We start from the raw sequence: 21,646 nt of genomic DNA on the forward strand, positions 1-21,646 counted from the left end.
TGACTTAGTTGCCTTTTCATCTAGTAGCTTAGGACAGAGTAGCAGACCTGGAATCAGAAAGACTTGAATTCATATCCTGCCTCAGACACTTACTACTCCGGACTGGTCACTTACTTTCTATTTGCCTCAGTTTCTTCATCTATAAAATGATGGTAACAATAGCACCTGTCTCCTAAGTTTATTGTGAGGATTAAATGAGATATTTGTAAAGCAAAATGCTATGTAAATAGTAAGTATTATTATTATTATTACTACCTTGAATCTTTCTTACTGCCTAGGTGGGGACTTCTTGCCCTGGAACATCCTTTTGCCAACATGGCCCCCTTTATCCATTGGTTCCAGGCCTCTATTTTGGAGTCAGGTCTTGGCTGGACATCTGCTGATTATGGGCTTTGCCACCTCTCTTTACTTTCTCCTCCATCTCCCCCACTACTTTTCAGCTCCTTTTCAGGTGCTGTCTTTCCCCAGTAAGCTCCTTGAAACGATTGTTTTCTTTTTGCTTGAATCTTTAGCACAGTGCATGGCACATAGCAAGCCACATTTCTTTACTTCTTGCCTGCTGGACCTGGCTGGTCAGATTAAAAAACTCTAGTTCTCTAGCCAAATGTTTCCGGGCATTTTGTATGGAGAATGAATAGTCCTCTTTTACTGTGAAAAGTCTGTCAATGTTTGTCTTTATAAGTGTATTTCCTTTCTTTGTTGCGAAACTGAAGCTGTCCTTTGTTTTTTTAAAGGTGTTGTTTAGAACTGTAAATATCATTAAAATGAATAAAGCTCTATGTAGAGCTAATCATTATCCCTGTTTTGTTTTTTTATAAATAAAATTATAGATCCAAAAAGTTTTGTGTTGTATATAAAATACACCCATGATGTACTGTTTTTTCTTGGAGGAAATTAAGCCTACTTTATTACAGAAAAAGATCATACAATTAAACCATTTTATATATGCATATATATATGTATATATAATTTTAAATGTTATACTTTAGAAAGAAAATTATAGTAGCATCAGATTTTTTTTTTTTTTTTTTGCAGGGCAATGGGGGTTAAGTGACTTGCCCAGGGTCACACAGCTAGTAAGTGTCAAGTGTCTGAGGCCGGGTTTGAACCCGGGTACTCCTGAATCCAAGGCCGGTGCTTTATTCACTTCGACACCTAGCTGCCCCAGAATTTTTTAATAGAACTCCTAGTCACATCACATGGAACACAAGTGTTCCACAGATCCTTTTTAAGACCCACTAGATTATTTTCCTAAGATTTAGGCTCAAATTCTTTTTTTAAAAATGTAATAAATATTTTTATTTATAATTTTGCATTCCAGTTTTTGTTTTTTTGGTGAGGCAATTGGGCTTAAGTGACTTGCCCAGGGTCACACAGCTAGCAAGTATCTGAGCCTAGATTTGGACTCAGGAAGATGAATCTTCCTGACTCCAGACCCAGTGCTCTAACCACTTTGCACCTAGCTGCCTTAACATTTAAGGTAGAGGTTAATATTTTAAAAATTTGAGTTCGAAATTCTCTCCCTTCAGCTCCTCTCCCATACATTTGAGAAAGCAAACAATATATCTATTATAATGTCAAGTCATGCAAAACATATTTGCATATTAGTCATATTTTAAAAATTAGGCAAGTGAAAAAAAATGTTGCAGTCTGCACTCAGAGTTCATCAGTTCTCTTTGGATGTGGATAGCATTTTTCACCATGAGTCCTTTGGAATTATTTGGATCTATGTATTGATAAGAATAGCTAAGTCTTTCACAATCGATTATTCTTACAATATTGCTGTCACTGTGTACAATGGTCTCTTGGTTCTGCTCATTTCACTTTTCATTAGTTCATGAGTCTTCCTAGATTTCAGTTAGAGATTAATAAAAATAAAGAAGTAATTTTTTTCCCACATCCAAATATCCAGATTTCCCTGAAATTTTTACCATGGATCCGGACCTCAAGTTAAGAACTCTTGAGTAAGACTTTCGGGATTGAAACTCTGGTTTTGCCACTACTTATGTGACAAGGGGCAAGCCACAACTTCAAAAGGCTTCACTTTCTCAAGTCAGTTAGTCATTAAACATTTATTAAGTGCACTGTGCTGAGGACTACAGATACAATAAAATGCAAAAAAACCAAAACAAAACCCAACAACAACAAAACCCCAACAGTCCTTGCTTCCAAGGAATTCATAATCTAACGATAAGTTGCAAACAACTACTACAAACAAGATATATAAAGAATAAACTACGGAGGCAGCACTGGCCCTGGATTCAGAACTTGAGTTCAAATCTGGCCTCGGACACTTGACGCTTACTAGCTGTGTGACCCTGGGCAAGTCACTTAACCCCAATTGCCCCGGAAAAACAAAGAAAAAGAAAAAAAGAGAATAAACTGGAAATAAACAGCAGAGGAAAGTCACCAGAATAGGGGGGGGGGGTCAGGTCAGGATTTCTGTAGAAAGTGGAATTTTAATGGGGTTTTGGAGAAAGCCAGGAGGTAGAAATGAGGAAGGGTAGCATTCCAGGCAGGGGGTCTCCATTTCTTAAGTGGAATTCACAGAAGCTCTGTGGGTCTCAGTCGCTTCATCTGTAAGATGGGGGGCGGGGTCGCATTTGACCTCTAGAGTATCGCTGGGGCCCCGAGACGAGGGCGCTTCTACCCCGGGGGTTACGCTTGCTGCTGCCCTAGACAAGCCTCCTGCTCGTCTAACTGCTGTTTTCACTCTTCTTCGTCATATGGCCAATCACCACATCTATTTCCCGCGGATCTCCTCTGGGCCCTACCAAGGAAGAAGTGGGGAGACCCCGCGCGACCTCGTCCTCTGGAATTCGCAGAAGCAGTCGCACGCATGCGCCTCCTTGAGAGGCTCCGGAATCACGTGACCCAGCGCGGTCACATGGCTCTTCACACAACATGGCTGCGCCCGGCTCGGGGCTGACTCGGCAACGCCGGGTCCCGGGGCTGTTTCTGGTGTTGCCGCCGCTGCTGATCCTTGGGGCGTTGGGGGCGGCCCGGGGCCTGGGTTCGGAGGCCGGATCCGCCGCAGCCGGCGCGGCCCACGCAGCGGGGACGTGTGGCTGTGGCTCTCCCCAGCGCCCCGGGACGGCGGCGCACAAATACTCCCGGGAGGCGAATGTGGCGGAGCGGGCCTCCTCCGAACGGCCGGTGCTGCCCCCGCAGGTCGGCGGCAGTGGGGAGGGGGCCTTGGGCCTGGGCTGGGGGGTGCTCGCCCTGTAGGAGAGACTCGGGAGAAGCAGAGGGCTCTTCCCCGCACCCCCGGGATCGGGGACAGGCGGGTTCGGAGCGGCCCGGTTCTACCATGTCTGCGGAGAGACCATCTCTCGGCGCGAGCCGCGTAAAGAGCCCAGGCTTTGGAGTCAGAGGACCTGATTTCACTCCCGGCTTTGCTTTCAGCCGCCTCCTAAGTGTGGCCTTGGGCAAGATGCCTTTCTCGCGGGCCTCAGTTTCCTCATCTGGAAAATTGGGGGTTGGAGAAGGCATCTCTGAGACTCCTTTCCGGAGCCTGAGGTCTGCCCCGCCCATATAAGCCCATGACACTTGATCCACAAAGCAGGGAAGTGTTTTTTCCCTGACTCAATTCATTTGCAAAACCTTTAGGTGTTCCTTGCCAGCTTCTCTATTTGGGCTTGTGCCTGTGCAGCCCGGCTTTCTCTGGGTTTAGTCAGTTGAGACTTTAGCAGGTTCTTGTTGTAACAAGCATTCGGTAGTTACTTTGTATCGGGCACTGTGCTGGTGGCTGGGCCTAAACACGGCCCCTGTCCTCAAAAAAGTCCACATTTTAACGGAGCTTCAGGAGACCTACTCACCGTGTGACCTCGATCCGGGCCTCAATTTCCTTACCTGTAAAATGAGGGATTTCATGGTATAGATGGAGAAGTTGGATTTGGAGTTAGAGGATCAGGGTGAGCACTTGACCTCCAAAGTCTCATCTAGCTCTGAATATAGGGGAGCAGTCCCAAAAGTCTTAGTGGAGTTTTAAGTGGAGGCTAGGACGTTTGGGACATTATTATCCTATGATAACATGCAAGAAGTCTGTCTAAATGTTTATCTAGATCAGTCATTCCCATAGCAGTAGTGGTCTTTCTAAACCATTAGGAACCTTGAAAGTTAGTGAGAGATGTGCCTTTTTGTCCCCTGGGGAGTTTACAAAATATATTAGCTCATTCTTTTAGGATGTCCTGAAAGGGTTTTGTAAGAATGCAGATTTCTTAGTGTTTGTCATAATGGGAAAGTAGCATTCCTCATTATTAACTTGATGGTCTTGCATTTGATTTACTTAGTGTTTCATTGTGGGAGTTGACCATTTCAGCCCTCAAGTCTTCAAGGATGTCTAACTTACTGGTCTTTGGTAGTAGCTCATATTTCTTAAGGTCGGTGAAGTGCTCACCAGTATTTCCTCTGTGAACTGAGCACTACAGGTATCTCTCCCCTTTTGTAGATGAAGGAATCATGGTTCAGGAAAGTTATGCGGGAGCTTGTCTAGGGTATTAAGGTAGATTGATTGAAAGGAAGTACCTTTTCTTCCTGTTTTCCTTTGTCTATAAATATCAGTCCATTGTAGGGTTACTGTAGACTTGCTCTGCTACCTGTTATTTCTGCTTACAGTCAGTCTCAGTGTCCTTGGTATCTCTATTGTACTAAACATTTCTCTAAAGTTTCCTCCAGCTTTAAATCCTTATGTAACCAGTGATCTTTCCCAAGTTCCTATCATGCAATAAAAGAACAGCACGGTCTTCATGACCTGGAGTCTGTCCCAATAGATCTATGGATATGATTGGTGGGGTGGGGTGTCCATGAACTTGGATAGAAAAAAAAGTAATTCATTATTTTCACTAACCTATGCCTGAAATTTAGCAATTACTTAAAAATCTTATTCTTCACCAGTTTGCTAGAGGGATCCATGACTCAAAAAACATTAAGAACCCTTGATTCAGTTTGTTTGAATGCTATACTTTTGACAAATGCTGTACAAAAGAAGCAAAGATTTATAAGGTGCTAGATAAGACATGGACTTTGAATTATTCCTTCCACAAAAAATACCAGCCAGCTGGTGGATCAGCATGATATTAATATGATGACACATTAAGATTTGTAGTAAATGTAGGATGCAAGGAGAATTTTTTAACAGGAAAAATTAGATATCTGAGTTTTTCAACTGTTGGGGATTTTTTGTTGTTGTTGTTTTTTTGCTGGGCAGTGAGGGTTAAGTGACTTGCCCGGGGTCACACAGCTAGTAAGTGTCAAGTGTCTGAGGCTGGATTTGAACTCAGGTCCTCCTGAATCCAGGGCCAGTGCTTTCTCCACTGCCAGTGCCACCTAACTGCCCCAAACTGTTTGTTTTGAAAGTAAGAACTTGGACAAGATAATGACTTTTCCATTTGTTTCATTAGAAAAGTAATTTACTGTGCTAGTATTTGTGATATATCAAGAATACTAGTGAGGGGGAAAGGAAATAAAATTTGAATAATGGAAAAGTGCTTGGTAACCTGTGTAGTGTCATATATGGTCTAGCTTAGCTTATAGGGAGACTTCTGAAAGGTAAGGCATTATTTATGCCAACTTGGGGGCTGCTAGGTGGTGAAGTAGAGTGCTGGACCTGGGGTCAGGAAGACTCATCTTCTTGATCTGGCCTCAGATACTTAGTAACTATGTAACTCTGGAGAAGTCACTTTACCCTATTTACCTCAGTTTCCTCATCTGTAAAAATGATCGGGAGAAAGAAATGGCAAACCACTCCAGTATTTTTGCCAAGAACACCCCAAATGGGGTCCAGAAGAGTGAGGCACAACTGAAAAATGACTGAATAACAGCAGTGTACCCATTTACTTTAAAAGAAGACTGAAGGAAAACATCAGAAGACACTAATTGAAAGCTTCATTTTAAATAAGATCAAAATTCCATCTTGATGAAAGTTTATCATTGTGAAAATGATCTTGAGTTGACTGCAGCAAAACAGTCAGTTCCCTTTTGTTATTTTAACCTTAGCAGCTCTGTTCAAGGGTCAAAATTTGAGGACAATAAAATTATATGCATGATTTCACATTTGTGAAACTTGGATCAGATTTTACAATGAGCCTGCCCTCTTCCCTACCCATAAGTTCTTTTTAAAGCCTAACCTGAAATGAAACTTTTGCTTTTCAGTATTGGGGTAATCTCACCTTTGAGCTTCTCTAAACGTAAACATAGTTGCATTTTGCTCTAGTTATTTCAATGTATTCTCTTGGTGGACTCTAAGCTCTTCCAGGGTAGGGCCTTTGTGTAGCTTAGTGCCTTGCATAAAATACATGAATGAATGAATGCATTGATATCGTTCCTTGATGTTAGGTCTGATGAAAGGCAGGTCTGAGACACTGACAAAGAAATGAACTCTTTCTGCATCCTTTTTTCATCCATTAAAACCTAGTTCCCATTTGTAGACATGTTCACTTTGGTCCCAGGCTAATAGAATTTTTGAATAGTCTGTTTTTCATTACTGAAGATGGTCTATGCTTTGGTTAACCATCTAAAGTTGAAACAAGGCAAGGAGAAGGTTAGCATAAGTACTTAATAATATTTGGGGAGGGGGGAGAGAGAGAGAGAGAGAGAGAGAGAGAGAGAGAGAGAGAGAGAGAGAGAGAATGAGAATGAATGAGAATGAACATGATTATGCATATGGTTCTATATATAAATCTTGTTAGAGGCTAAATGGCTGAGCACATTGCTATCATAACCCATTTAAAGTCAGTTTCTCTATTTTTCTTGCTGACATTGAATGTTGTTTGTCCTTCGTTTTCAAAGAGGACTGGTGACATCATTGGATTTCAAGTGAGGCAGAGTTGCACAGAGTTGTTAGCCTTGCTCTCTTCTGGAGTCATCTCAGTCCAGTGACTGGCAATGGCCTAGGCTGCAGGGGCTAACCTTGGCGTCTTTAATGTCTGACCAAGCTCTCAGTGTTCTATAGGCCCTGCTTTAGCCACCTTTCAAATTGTTCAGATCTGCCCATTCAGCCAAGATAAGTCTTTATATGCTTGGGGTAGACATCCCCCAAGTTTGGGGTCTGTCAGTTACCCTCAACCTGATTTAACCAGTCTACGGTTTTACTGGGTTGTGACCAGTGCATGGCTATGGCTTCTTGAAGCCACAGGTGTCAGGTAGACACCAAAGGTAGATGAATGGTCCTGAAAAGGGCTTGGCAAGCCCTCACACGAGAAGTGCTAGTCCTCTCTGAAAACCCCATGTATCTCTGATATTGAATAGGAGAGGAAAGAGGAGAGAAAGGATGAGATTTATAAAATGTCAGTGCTCTGCGTTTGAGTCCCAGCTCCCACAGGGATGTGAGACTGGACAATAATAATATCTCCTGTTTCTGTTGTGCTTTCAGGTCTCATAGTGCTTTGCTTTTAGGTTGCTGTTTCATTCCAACAGCAGCTCTTTGAAGTATCCCTGTTTTTCAGTTGGGGAGACTGAAGGAGATTAAGTGACTTGCTCATAGTCACATCACTACGAGGTGTGGAGGGATTTGAATCTTGGTCTTTCTGATTCCATGTCCAGAACTCTAATTACCACACTGTCCTGCCTCCTAAGACCAAACCCTAAATCTGGCTGAGCTGTCATTTTTTTTTCTGTAGAATTGCCATTACAGATACATGTACAGCTTAGTTTATGGAGTTGTATGGAAAGCACTTTGTGAGCTGTCAGTATTTTTCTTCTGAGTCACTACAAAGCTTTAATGGGAAAACAGGGTGATTTCTTCACTCACCTCAGTCACTCATAACCCTCACTTGAATGAAGAGTACCAGGGGTGGGGAGAGGGAGGTCTCTTCCCATTTGAATTCTTGGGGAATATTGCTACTGACCAGCTGACCCTGGAAGAAAGAATTGAGAGTTCCATGCTGAACAACTGCACTTGGCACAACTTGGCTGCAGACCACACCAGAGACTTTTTGTTGTTCAGCTGTTTAGTCAAGTTTGACTCTTCATGACTGCATAGACCATAGGACTCCAGGTCTTTCTGTCCTCCACTGTCTCCTGAAGTCGATTCAAGTTCATGTTCATTGCATCCATCTCACTATCTATCCATCTTAACTCTGCTGTCCCCTTTGTCTTTTGCTTCCAATCTTTCCCAACATCAGGGTCTTTTCCAATGAATGTCGTCTTCTCATTAAGTGGCTAATATATTTAAGTTTCAGTGTCATTATTTGACCTTTCAGTGAATAGCCTAAATTCATTTCTTTTAAGTATTGACTGATTTGACCTCCTTGCTGTCACAAGGGACTCTCAGATGCCGAAGACTCCTTGTTGCTCATTATGTCCCTATGTCCCATTCAGAGCACTTTTCAGTTTGTAAGATGAGACAACACTCACTTCATTAGTTCAATTGGAGAAGCATATTTTATTCAGGGTAGAACAGGTTATTTTTATCTACAACCTTCAGAATGGAAAATTATCTTCTGTAGCCTTATTCCCTCAATAAAAGAAAAAAAAATTAGGACAGGCATCCACAGTGGAAATCTTTAGAAATGTTGATGTTCACCTTCAGGCAGGCAGAGATAAGAGAACAAAATTAGGTAATTAAAAAAACATGTATGAAATGGGCACAACTCTCTGTTGTCTTCACTTTTAAGCTGAGGAATTGACAGCTATTCTCATAACAGGACCTATTTGTCCTCTGGGAGGAATTTTTTTTACGTCCTTTAAATCTTTTATAAAACTTCATTGTTCCCTCCCCACCCAGGGCAATGAGGGTTAAGTGACTTGCCCAGGGTCACACAGCTAGTAAGTGTCAAGTGTCTGAGGCCAGATTTGAACTCAAGTCCTCCTGAATCCAGGGCCGGTGCTCTATCTACTTTGCCACCTAGCTGCCCCCCCCCATTGGTTTGTTTTTTAAACTAATTTTTAAGCTTTTATATTATGATTGGTCTTTTCCACTTTTTTTTTTTTTTTGGATAGGATAGGTAGGGATGGAAAGGTAAAAAGCTAATGTAGGAGAAAGCTGTTTCTGAGGACTGAGGAAATTTATAAACATCTGAAGCAATTGTAAACATAGTGTTTTATACAGGAGCCTCATTATATCACTATTTTTTTTTTTTGTAGTGAGGCAATTGGGGTTAAGTGACTTGCCCAGGGTCACACAGCTAGTAAGTGTTAAGTGTCTGAAGCCGGATTTCAACTCAGGTCCTCCTGAATCTAGGGCTGGTGCTCTATCCACTGCGCCACCTAGCTGCCCCCATTATATCACTATTTGAACCTTTGCTTGCATGAAGACCTCTAGTGTTGGGAATCTGCCTCCTGAGGTGGTCCATTACACTTGTTGCTATCTCTTAGGAAGTTTGTTTTTTTAAAATCAAGGTTATATCTGTTTCTCTGCCTCATCTACCTAGTGGTCTTAGTTCTCACGATCTATGCTATACAGCTGTGTGGTTAGGGGATACTTTATACTAAAGTACTTGCTTGTACTTGGCCTTCTCCTGGTAAATTTCTCATGGTAACAGGTCATATGAGATCAAGATTCTAATGTCAGCTCTAATAACATCTTTTCCCTAAAGATCCCTGAATATCTTACATACAAGCATTTTGGAAAGTGGAAACACATGGAGTAGATGGACCCAGATATCATATACCGAGAGTCAGTGGACTACCTCTCTGATTTTTCTGTCTTCTTTTCAGAATTATTAAGGATGTCTCCTCTCTTCATCTCCCCCTTTCCACTTAAACCCACCTTTTCTCTTTGTTTCCCTGAGTTTCTGTCCAGGGTATCATTATTTGTTCAGGAACCTAAGTTCACAACTTAGTCATCACACGAACCTCTTCATTTTCACTAAAGCCACGTGTCTAATTAGTTAGTTGCTAAGTCTCGTCCGATTTATTTCCTAAATAGATCACTTGTCTCTCCTCACTCAGTACCAAAACATTCCCGTTAAGACCATGATCACTTTTCACCTGAAAGACTGTCATTACCTCCTCGATCATCCTCTCTGCTTCCAGGCTCTCCCCTTTCTGATCCATCTTTCAAGTAGCTGACAAATTGGTATTTCCAAAGCAGGGCTTTGGTCATGTACCTTTCCTGCTTAAGAAGTTTGATTGGCTTTTTATTGCTTCTAGAATCAAATAAAAACATCAATCTTTGACATTTAAAATCTTTCACAAACCTCTGTGTCTGTCTCTCTATTTTTCTGTTTCTGTCTCTTTGTTTTTCTGTCTCATTCTTTCTTTTGTTCCTGTTTTCCTATCTCTCTCTCTCTCTTTTTTTTTTCCTCCCTCCCTCTCTCACTCCTTCCCTCCCTCCCATATTGCCCTACCTACTGTCTGGTCAGCATAATATTCTATCTTTTTCTCTGTATACATGGGCCGTTCCCCTTATTCTGGGAATCCTCTCCCTTCTTACCTTTGTCCCATAAGGCCTTCACTTCCTCCAAAGCTCAGCTCAAGTGCCGCCCGCCTCCTTTAAGAAGGCTTTCTTCATTTCCTCCCTCCCCCCACATGCTGTGTGCTTGTGCACTTAGAGGATAGGACTTGTTTTTATTTCTATCTTGGCATCTCCAGGTCCCAGCACAGTGCCTGGTAAATTGGCATTTAATAAATGCTTTCGATTGATTGACTGTATTCCTAGTCAGTGGAAATAGGAACTGAACTCTTATTGGCTGGTTTATTTGACAAATGAGTCTCCAGCTGTGGTCATATCCTTTTTTTTTTTTCTTTGCAGGGCAGTGGGGGTTAAATGACTTGACCAGGGTCACATAGCTAGTAAGTGTCAAGTGTCTGAGGCTGGATTTGAACTCAGGTCCTCCTGAATCCAGGGACAGTGCTTTATTCACTGTGCCACCTAGCCACCCCGGTCATATCCTTTTAATGTTATATCATGAGTGGTCATTGTGTTATTTGTCCTCTTTTCATCCTTCCTCCTTCCCCAACTTTTCCCCCTCCCCTAGCTTTCCCACCCCCAGCTTTTTGAGCAGTAATCAGGACATTGGCATTAGTTTAGTCAGGTTCCTACCTAGCCTACAGTCTATTAGAAAGCTTCCAACAATTTAGTTTAACGTGGCATCCATTGCTTTCTGTGCCTCCCTCCCGATGCTAAAAGATTTGACAAGTAAAGTGTTCCATTCAAAATGACTCAGGGACACAGAAATGACATTTTTTGCTTCTTTTAAGTTATTTAGGTTATTTTGAGGCAGAACCTTCAGCCTTCTAATGGAAGGATTCCTTTTCTAAGGAGCCCTCACTTCTCATGCTGACTTACGGAGTTTAAGGTGACATTACTAATCAAAGGAAAGACGCTTCAGTCTCTTATAAGGCTCACAGATGTAGAGCTGGGAGTGGAAGCCCTTATATTACAGAGGAGGAAACTGAGGCCCAAAGAGGGGCAGACTTTGAGGCTGAAGCTTCAGGACATGGCAAAGGCAGGCCAGACCTCACGTGTCCTGGTGAATCCAGGCCTCTTCCTCCTACAGGGTGAAATGACAGTACAACAATTTCCTGTTTTTTTGTCTTTTTCAGATGGCCCACATCCCTGCGGGCGTATTTACAATGGGCACAGATGATCCTCAAATAAAGCAGGATGGGGAAGGACCTGCCAGAAAGGTCCGAATTAACTCCTTTTACATGGATCTGTATGAAGTCAGTAATGCTGAATTTGAGAAGTTTGTGAACTCCACAGGCTACGTGACAGAGGTGGGTGCTAGGTCCTTTAAGGCCCCTTGTAAAGTGCTTTGGAGAGGGAAAAACAGACAGTGGGACGGCAGTCTTCCAGTAATGTTGAGTTGCTGCTGAGTCAGTGGAGAGCAGATGAAGCAAAACCCCCTTTCCTGCAAAAGAATGAGGGGCTGAGAGGCGCAGTTTGTGCCGTGTCTGTAGCTTCAAGAGGCACGTGGTAAAGCTTGAGTCGTCGCTGGTTTGCTCATCACTTATGAGGTCTAGTCATGATGCTGGCCATTCTGTTAATTTTTACAATGCTGCTGACAGTAATTATAGCTCACTTGAGAGTTTCCCAAAACACATTCTTCATAATAGCCCTGTTTGATAGATAACAGAAATGCGGTTTGCTCTCTTTTTGGCAGATAGGAAGCTTTGGCGCATGCTTACATGCTCAGTTGCCTCAAGTCAGACAGATATGATTAGAGCTGGGACCCAACCTAGGTCCTGTGCCTTTAAATGTCTTTAATATCAGTTGTTTCCTGATATACTTCTCCCCCTTTTTCTTTCCCCTCAACCACTGGAGGCAGCTAGATGGCACAGTGGAAAGAGCTCTGGACCTGGAGTCAGGAAGACCTGAGTTCAAATCCAATTTCAGACATTTGCTAGCTGTGTGACCTAGCACAAGTCACCTGATTTCTGTTTGTGCTTAGCTGGAGAATGGGCATAATAATAGTGTCTACCTTCCAGGATCATATGGGATATTTGTAAGCACTTAGCATAGTGCCTGGCACATAGTAAGTGCTTAATCAGTACCTATTTCCTTCCTTCCTCTTTCTCCTTTTTAACCACATCTTTTCTGATTCCTCACCCACTTCCTGCCCCTTAAATATAGATATCCCTCAAGGTTTTGTCCTAGGCTGCCTTCTCTCCTCTCTCTCCCTTTCCATTTGTCATCTCATCAACTCCTTTGGTTTAAATGATCATCTCTGAGTGGATGATTTGCATATCTCTGTCCTCCAACCTTCTTCCATCATGACTCCATCTGTGTGCTTCCAGCTTCCACCAAGAAGGTTTGCCCACAGCTCAGTTATATTTGTGTGTGGTGGCGGGTAGTGGGGAGGACAGTGCTCTCAATTCCCTATAATCCCACAGATAGCATAGTATTACATTTTCAAAGTACGCTTTTTTGGAATGCATGGAAAGTTTTCTGTCATCAGGAATTGTATGGTTCTGGAAGCTAAATTATTTGTCAGCTCATCAAGAATATATTAAGCGGGGCAGCTAGGTGGCACAGTGGATAGAGCACCTGCCCTGGAGTCAGGAGGACCTGAGTTCAAATCTGGCTTCAGACACTTAACACTTACTAGCTGTGTGACCCTGGGAAAGTCACTTAATCCCAATTGCCTCACCAAGAAAAAAAAAAAAAAGAATATATTAAGCACTGTGCAAGACACTTTATTAGGAGGCACACAGTTTACTCTGTGAATTCACTGGTTGAACCATATTGATATTAAAGGATAATCTTGGCCTGTTTCAGTTGTCTGAGGAGATATTTTCCAATGGGTCTTCTGAGGAAATGTGAAAAAACACAAGTTTTTTGTTTTAAAATATGTTGTGCCATTAACTCTTTATTACATTTATTAAGGTAAGTAAGCAGGTTTTTGATTTTACTAATTAGGAAATTAAGGCTCAGAAAGTTTCACTGGATTGCTAAAGATTGTATAACTAATAGTAAAACTGGAACTTGAACTCACATTTCCTGAGTCCAAGTGCAGGCCTCTCAAAAATCATTTTTTTTTTGGTGATTTTAAAGAAACTGATCTGTGTGTAGCCGCTTACAGATTTTTATTTTTGCCCTTCATTCCAGGCCGAGAAATTTGGTGATTCCTTTGTCTTTGACAGCATGTTGAGTGATGAGGTGAAGAGTGACATCCACCAGGCAGTAAGAAATGTTTAATTAAATGGGGGACTCTGGCTGACCTAATTACATTATGGGACAGTTTGAGGGGAGATGAGGGAGGGGGTGTTGATACAAAATAGTGTTCCTAAATAATGAGCTGCCTGGGTCAGTGCAAATGAAATTGAACTCAAAGTAAATGGATTGAATCTTAGATTGAAACTAAGCAAGTATTATAAGATATTTTGATAGAGGAGAAGGAGTAGGAATGTAGGAGGAGTCTTGACCTGGGTGTTGGTCCTGGTTCTGCCACTTAACTAGCCATGTCATCTTGGAAAAGCGCCTTGGAAATCCTCATTTGTACAGATAACAGCCTCTCCTGCCTGGCTCACAGAGTGCTTGTGAAAAACAATTTGGTAAACTGTAAAACACTGTGTAAATCTAAAAGATTATAATTGTTGATATCATTTGAACTCATTTGTTCACGTGAGCAATGTGTCATCTCACTTCACTAATTACTATCCAAGGTCCTGATAGTTTGCTTTCTGCTTATGATCCTCAGTGTGTCGTAGAGGATTCAAATGAGAATTTCTTCTTCTAAATTATACGAAATTATAAGCATGTATTAGTTCAGTTTTTTTGGGTAAAAGCTTGAATTTCAAACATTAGTGAAAAAATTAATCAGGATAATATTGAGTCCTTTTGTTAAGGGCTCAATTTTGAATTTGCTGTGTTGAAACAGAGGTGCTTGTCTTGTAGTATATACTCTAAAAAAAGAGTTTCTGTATGCAGGATGAGCCAAAAATCTTTTTGTACCTTTGTTGAAAATAGGACATGAGACTCATTCTGTCCACACCAAACTTAATTATAGTTATTTGGGTGTATATCTATGTGTGCATCCACGTATGGAAACTTAATTACAACCATAGCGAATTTGAATAATGGAAATAAAATAAGGAGTAGAGTCTCAAATAAAGCCAAAAAATGTAATTTATTACATTTCAATAAAAAGAAAAAGCTCCAACAAAATAACAATTGTAGCTTAATCTGTATTGTCTTCTATTATGTCTTCTGAACTTTTAAAAAGTTCCACATTTAATAATAATGATGCTTAAAATCATTGCTTCAACTGCCTATGACTCTTCTGTTTTCCCCACCTTAAAGCTTCTCCTGAAGCAACAAAATATAGACAATCAAAATAAATTCACTCATTGGCCAGGACAACATAAGTCTCATCCCATACTGATACTCTACCACTTCTCTGCTGACATGGTCAATTTTTCCCCCGAATCATTTCTGACTTTTGGAGAAAAATCTTGTGAAATCCTTATTTTTTTAAAATTAAATTAAAATTTTTTTCATAATCAGTATTTTTTAATTTTTTTCTTGTTTTTGTAGTTTTTGAAGTTTGCTGGTGAATAACTACATTTTGAGTTTTCTCTTGAGATTATGGAAAGTCTTTCTAAAATTTTCTTGTGCACAGTGGCTAGAGCACTGGCCTTGGAGTCAGGAGCACCTGAGTTCAGATCTGGTCTGAGACACGTGACACTAACTGTGTGACCCTGGGCAAGTTACTTAACCCTGTTGGCAATTTTTTTCCCCTTGTGTGACTTGCTAAGGTATGGCAATCAAATTCTTTTCTGTTTTGGTAATTACAGAATTTCAATAATGGAAATTTTCTTTCCTTCACCCTCCAAACTGTCTTTTTTGTATTCATTATATCTCAATCTTTATACAACTAGGCTCTTCCCTGAACTTGGTATATTATTTCAGGCTAGTAGCTGTCCTTGTATTATATTCATCTTGTTTTTGTTGTATTCATTGGTATTTTCAGATTTCTCTCTGCTTGTTTCCCTTTTTGCTGAATTGTTTCATCTTCTGAGAGATTTTTTCCCCACTGTCTGTCTGGTTCTTCCTTGAATTCTTTCAGTGCTTTTTGCTATACCTTAAAGCTCTTAATGCTTGTTGTCATTACCTGATTCAGTTTCTGATACTTTGTGTGTATTCTTCTGATATTTTCCCACCATCCCTTTCTCCCTAATAGTTTTCATTGCATCAGAGACCTACTTCAGTTTACTCATTGACCTTTTGGTGAGTTTTCATTTTCTAATGGTATTTTCTAACAATTTTGTTTCTTTTCTATGTTTTTGAGGTTATTTTTGATGGGAATCCTGCTAAGCCAGCTTCCCCTGCCTTCTTACCAATGTTGATTTTGGATGATTTGGAGGGGGCGGGAAAGCTTTGTTTTTATTTGCCCTCTAGGAAACTTTTTTTGGGGAGGGGGTAGGACACCTAGGAGCAAAAGTAGAAGTTGAGAAGTTTGAGGAGCCAAAAAAAAAGAGACAGAAGGAATTGAAGGGTCAGAAGACTAGAATGAGACTGATTCAACTGCCTTTAAAAATGGAGGGATTTGAGCTTTATCTTTTTTTAAAATTTGTTTGTTTAACTCCCGTAATAACTGAATCTTTATATATTTGTGTTACTCTGCCCACTCCTTTAGAAGTTATTATGCCAAAAAATTCAACCCTTTGAGCTACTGTTTCTTTTCTGCTCAGAACAGTATAGCAAAATGTTAACTGAGGGAAGAATGACATGACGTCCTTAAACTATTTCTAGGAAAACGAAAATTTTTTAGATGTGCCTCCCCCTGTGACAATTTTTTTTAGTACTATTTATAGATAAGAATTGGCTTCCTCCTTACAAGTTTGTATTTGGAAATTAGATTGCCCAATAAGTACTTATGTATTTATGGTTTACTTAAGGAGCTAGAGATCAGTGAGAGCTGGTTATTTTATGCATTTGTGGCAGCAGGTGCTTATTTTAAGATACTGGGCCTAGACTGATGGGCATTTGCAATTATTATTGCGGTTTGCACTTGCAGATATATTACCTCCTGTCACTGGAGAAATCTCCACACGCATTAGGTGTAAAAGGAGGGGCAGATTATTGCCAGGTTCCCGAATGTGCCCGGTAAGTAAATAGTGAAGTCTCTGTGTTCATAACTAGGGTAAGGACAAGTAGCTCTTACTGGATTATGGTATTGATCATTCGCTTAAATGGCTCCTAATGGAAAAGCAAACCTTTTAAGTGTGTTTGGAAAGGGCTGAAGCTAATAAAAGGAATCTGTTTCATTGACGTTCTTTGCCAGTTGATTTTTCTACAGTGTTGTTTTTTAGGTCCTGAGGGCAGGGGATGGGGAGGACACACATTGATTTAAGATTCAACTTTTTTTTTTTAAAGAATAACTGGTATTCATTGCAGACTTGTGGTTCCAGAGAATCATCTGTTTTCATATTCAGGATGTTAGCTAAAATGCTTGTTCTTGACTTTTATGTTGTTTGATACTTTGAGGCAAAGGCAATGGTCTTAATTGAAGCACAGATTTGATAAGAGGTGGGATTGAGCCCAGGTTTTTGTATTGTTTGATCTGGGGTGGTTTTCTGTCTCTGGGAAGGATAATATTAAGCGACTGTTCTTTGCTTTGGTTTTAATAAAGTGTATTATTAGACTATCTCATAAATCTCTGGCATGAGGAATAAATATGGGGCAGGCATACAAGAAGATACGGGTGTTTAGACTCTATTGGCAGGCATCCCAAGTGACCGGTGATTAGCTCCTTGCTTGTGGTTTGGCCTTGTCCAGTTTGTTAACAATTTAGAAAAGCAAATTCCTGAGAAAGTTGTCTCTTGATAAAGGAAGGTGGAATTCTGTTTTGAGATTTTCCTCTGTAATCAGAAGGAGAACTTGTGTTGGTCTTATTCCTCATGTAGCAAGACATCAGGGTTATAAAGAAGTCATTATAAGGGGCAGTTAGGTGGCGCAGTGGATAGAACACCAGCCCTGGAGTCAGGAGGATCTGAGTTCAAATCCAGCCTCAGACACTTAACACTTATTAGCTGTGTGACCCTGGGCAAGTCACTTAACCCCAATTGCCTCACTTAAAAAAAAAAAGAAAAAAAAAACTCATTATGAGTGAAAGAGATTCCAGGACAAAGCCATCTTTTGCAAAGAAATGACGAAGATTTTGTTGTTTAGGTGATGCTGGGGAAGAGTTAAGGTAAGACGTCAACGTGCCTTGGTCCTCTCTTAAACAAAAAATGAGCAAATTCTATCATCTGGGCTAAGAACTGTTAAGTGCTAGGGATTTGATTCAGTTATATAAATCTGCACAAACTGTAATGAGAGCAGCTTTAAGGCCTGACAAAAATCTACTTTTTCTCCAAAAATAATATTAAAAAATGTTAAGGTTTTAGAAATCTTAAGTAAGGTTTAACTGCAATGTAATGCAAGACAGAGTAAGTTTTCAGAATGGCATGCTCCAGGGGATAGTAAAAGTACGTTAAAGGGGGCAGCTAGGTGATGCAGTAGATAAAGCACTGGCCCTAGATTCAGGAGGACCTGAGTTCAGACACTTGACACTTACTAGCTATGTGACCCTGGGCAAGTCACTTAACCCTCACTGCCCTGCAAAAAAACAAAAACAAACAAAACAAAACAAAACAAAACATACATTAAAATAAGCCAAAACAGGTGCCAGACAGAATCACTCAGCATTTTATTGCATGTTACCTTACTTACTTTTTTTTTAGTTCAAAAAACAGTTCACTAACAATCAAGCCCCTTTAGCTTTGGGGAGTGTCTCCTATGGCCAGGCTTCATAAACCTTTCCCACACTCAACCCTGGGTAGATAGCTATGTAAAATTGCTATACAAATTAAACATTGACTGCCAAATTTGTCGAGACCCCTATATTCAGGGCTTGAGACCCACAGTTTAGGAAGCTTTCCTCTATGGCATCACTAAGTATTTTTCTCTCTGAATCAACAGCTGAGTCTTATGGATTGCTCTGTCTTGCATCTTCTTTAGTTCTCCTAACTACAATCTGCTTCTCTTTTGGGCCTGCAAGAAAACTGACTTAAATGCAAGACGTTTTGCTTAATTGGGACCTTTAAGAGTATGTAGGTGGGACTTGGGAGCTTTAACAGTATCTAGGTGCCACAGTGGGTGGGGCAGAGCACCCGGAGTCAGGAAGAGCTGAGTTCAGATCTGGACACTTGCTAGTTGTATGACCCTGGGCAAGTTGTTTTAACCTCTGTTTCAGCTTCCTCGTCTGTAAAATGGGGGTATTACTTCCCGGGATTGTTATGAGGCTAGAAGGAGATCATGTTGCTAAAGTGCTTCGCACACCTGAAGACACTTCAGTGCTGGCTCTTCTTGTTTGCTATCCCTGTACTCAGCTTTGTACCACTTGCTGTTTGTGTTTTGACTGGTTGGGGTGTTTTTATGGAGGAACTTCTCTCACTGTAGCCATGGATGGTCTGTGTGTCTGTGGACCTAGCGTAGTAACTATTTGGACTCACTTTGTTTTCTTGTAGCCACACACGTCCGCATCCATACCTGCACCCACTGATCGTGTTGCTCCTCACCTAGGAGTATAATATCCTTGGCACTGGATGGACCTTCCTTTCCTCCTAAAGTGTGAATGAGTTTGCTCTGGTACTGTCCGGTCTCCTTAGTGACCAAGGTCATATGTTTACAGGCTGGCCAACGTTAGGAGTACGATTCATTAAACAAAGTGAAAACTCTGTAGAGGGTTTGACTCCGTGAACTTGACTTCCAAGGCATTGTAATCTTGGGGTAACTCTTCATCTTTTCCAAAGCACAGTGATATCATCGAAGGATTCTTTTGTGCCTTGCATGGTCCAGCTGTGTTTTCATGGAAATCTAGTATAAAATAACACAACTGATTTACTGGGGGTAATTCTTTATTAAAGGAACTCCTTTAGTCTGTGTACTGTTCCACCCCTGTGAGTCTCCTTCCCTCTGCAGAGGAGTGGGGCAGGGAGATGTCATCCTGTCTCTTCTTTAGGGCCAACTTTATTCTATGTGTGTGTGTTTTTTTTTTTTATATTTCTTTCTGATTGTTTTGTGATGGTTCTTTCCTTTCACAATGTTTTAGTTGCTATGTCTCCTGTTTTCTGGCCACTACTTCCTTCCATTGTCATTGGATCAAGGAAGTCTTTACCATGTTTTTCTGTATTCACTGTTTGTCATTTCTTACAATATAATAATATTCCAATGTATTCATGTACCACAGTTTATGAATCCTCAATCAATGGGCATGTATTTTAACTCTAGTTCTTTGCTGCCATAGAGAGTGCTGCTGTAAATATTTTGCTGTCCTTGGACCCTTTCTTTTTGTCTTTGACTAGAGGAATCTTTGGGTTAAAGGATATGGACGTTTTAGCCACTATATTTGCATAATTCAAAATTGCTTTTCAGAATGGCTGTATTGAAGCTTCTGTCCTGCTATTTTCTCTTTATATTTAATGTTTTGTAAATTACTGCACAGGTTGATCATTTGAAGGTCTTTCTCAGGCTTCTTGACAATTTGAAATTGTAAACACCAACATATCTTGGATTTGTAGATTTTTTTATTCTTTCCTAAAGGTGATCTGTGGGTTCTTTTGTTGTCTATAGTCAGAAGTTCATGCAGTTTTCTCATATTACTTCCTGTATTTGGGGGTTCGGTTTTTTTCAGTCATTACGTTTTTCTGGGAGGCTTAGGATCCTTCAGCTGTCTCTGCTCATCCTGTCTTCAGTATCAGTGACTTTTACTTCAGTAGAAATCATGAGTGTTTGGAGCATTATTATTGTCTGTGTTTTCCAGATTGTCCTCTTCATTATATTTGTATCCCAAGTATGTTCTTTCTCTCACTTCTCTGGGGGGCCTTGATACTGTTGACTCGAGTTTTTCTACTTTGTTAATAACTTCTGATTGACAAACCATAAGTTCTGACTTTGGCTCTTTCCTAGCTGAGTCTTTTGTTTTTCATTTCCCTTTTGAAGCATTCTGGAATATCTTATTGTTCCATGCACTTTGAGACTCTACAGAGTTCTGTGTTTCATCAGGCATTGGTTAAATTTATTTTGTATTATGATACTTATTCAAAGAAATTTGTCATCTTTTTTATGATTTAGTACTCATCCTTCCTTCTACTTTGTTAATTTTATTTGTGTGCTCTAAATGTTTAATTGAATTTTCTTCCTTTTGGAATCTTTGGTTTTATTTAGTCTTTTAAAAATTACATACATGAGTATTTATAGACACATACACATATATATATCTACACATGTCTATAGTTGAGGTAGCTTTTGTGAGAATCAGGAGCCCCCACCTCTTACTCATCACATTTTTCAGCCTATCACTAAGGATATACCTGTAATCATCGGGGGAGGAATCAGAAACCAAGGGATAGGGATATATACATATATGTGTGTCTCTAGATGTGTCTATCTCAACTTCCTACCACACTAAGAAATTATGAACAGCCTAGTCACTGCCCTAAAAAGCTTCTGGGAAAACATCTGGATTTAAGTCCTCTTTCATTTATGCCCAAGTGTTGCCTCTCTCACTGCCTCCTATTCCAATACCACCTCTGGTTCTCTCATTCTTTCCTTCTGTGGTTGGACTGAGTCAGCTTTAGTTACTTTTGTCAGGGTTTTTTGAGGTTGGTAGGTACATGTTCTGAGCTGTCTCTGTAGCTTTTGGGGTTATCTAACCCCTAGCATCTGAAACTGTGGGTTGCGACCCTATATGGGTTTGTGTAACTGAATGTGGGAGTTGCAAAAAATTTGGCAATGGTAAAAAAAAAAATTCTTGGGTGAAAAGGGGTGGAGAGTAGAAAAAAAGTTTAAGAAGCCCTGGTCTAACCTAGGGGCACCTTATTTGGAAGGAAGCTTGATTTCCCTCCCCTCTCCCCAGGTTGCTAGGCAGAATCAGTATCTACTGCTCATTGCAATTGGCGGGAGAAGACATCGGCTTGTTTGGGTTGAGAGTTGAGAGTGGTATTGCCAGAGCATAGAAGCTGGTGCGGAAGAGATGCTGAGTGAGTGTGATAAGGATTCATATCTGTCTAATTCCTAAGGCTGTTACCTTACTGGGCTTCTTGCTTTCTTGTCCTGTGGATTCAGCTTTAATTACTCTATCTCTGGTACATAATTCCTTTTCTTTTTTTTTTTTTGAGTCAGTAGATAATAAAGCCATGTTCACAAAGATAAAATGCTTTTTGTAGTTCATTAAGAGTATTAGGGTGTAAGCTTATCTTCTGTAAGCTCACTGAA

The 21,646-nt window shown here is 40.6% G+C and overlaps 1 protein-coding gene across 1 annotated transcript in view; it reads left to right on the forward strand.

Annotated features, from left to right (window-relative positions):
• The first annotated feature begins 1,932 nt into the window (after window positions 1-1,932).
• SUMF1 (sulfatase modifying factor 1) overlaps window positions 1,933-21,646 on the forward strand; it is a 102,106-nt gene continuing 82,392 nt past the window's right edge. Inside the window, exons 1-5 of the mRNA XM_044001578.1 lie at window positions 1,933-1,964; window positions 2,615-2,807; window positions 2,857-3,171; window positions 11,488-11,661; window positions 13,493-13,567. Coding sequence (XP_043857513.1) covers window positions 1,933-1,964; window positions 2,615-2,807; window positions 2,857-3,171; window positions 11,488-11,661; window positions 13,493-13,567 — 789 coding nt within the window. The remainder of the gene's footprint in view (window positions 1,965-2,614; window positions 2,808-2,856; window positions 3,172-11,487; window positions 11,662-13,492; window positions 13,568-21,646) is intronic.

This window comes from Dromiciops gliroides, chromosome 1, assembly GCF_019393635.1.
Source record: "Dromiciops gliroides isolate mDroGli1 chromosome 1, mDroGli1.pri, whole genome shotgun sequence".
Classification (NCBI taxonomy): Eukaryota; Metazoa; Chordata; class Mammalia; order Microbiotheria; family Microbiotheriidae; genus Dromiciops; species Dromiciops gliroides.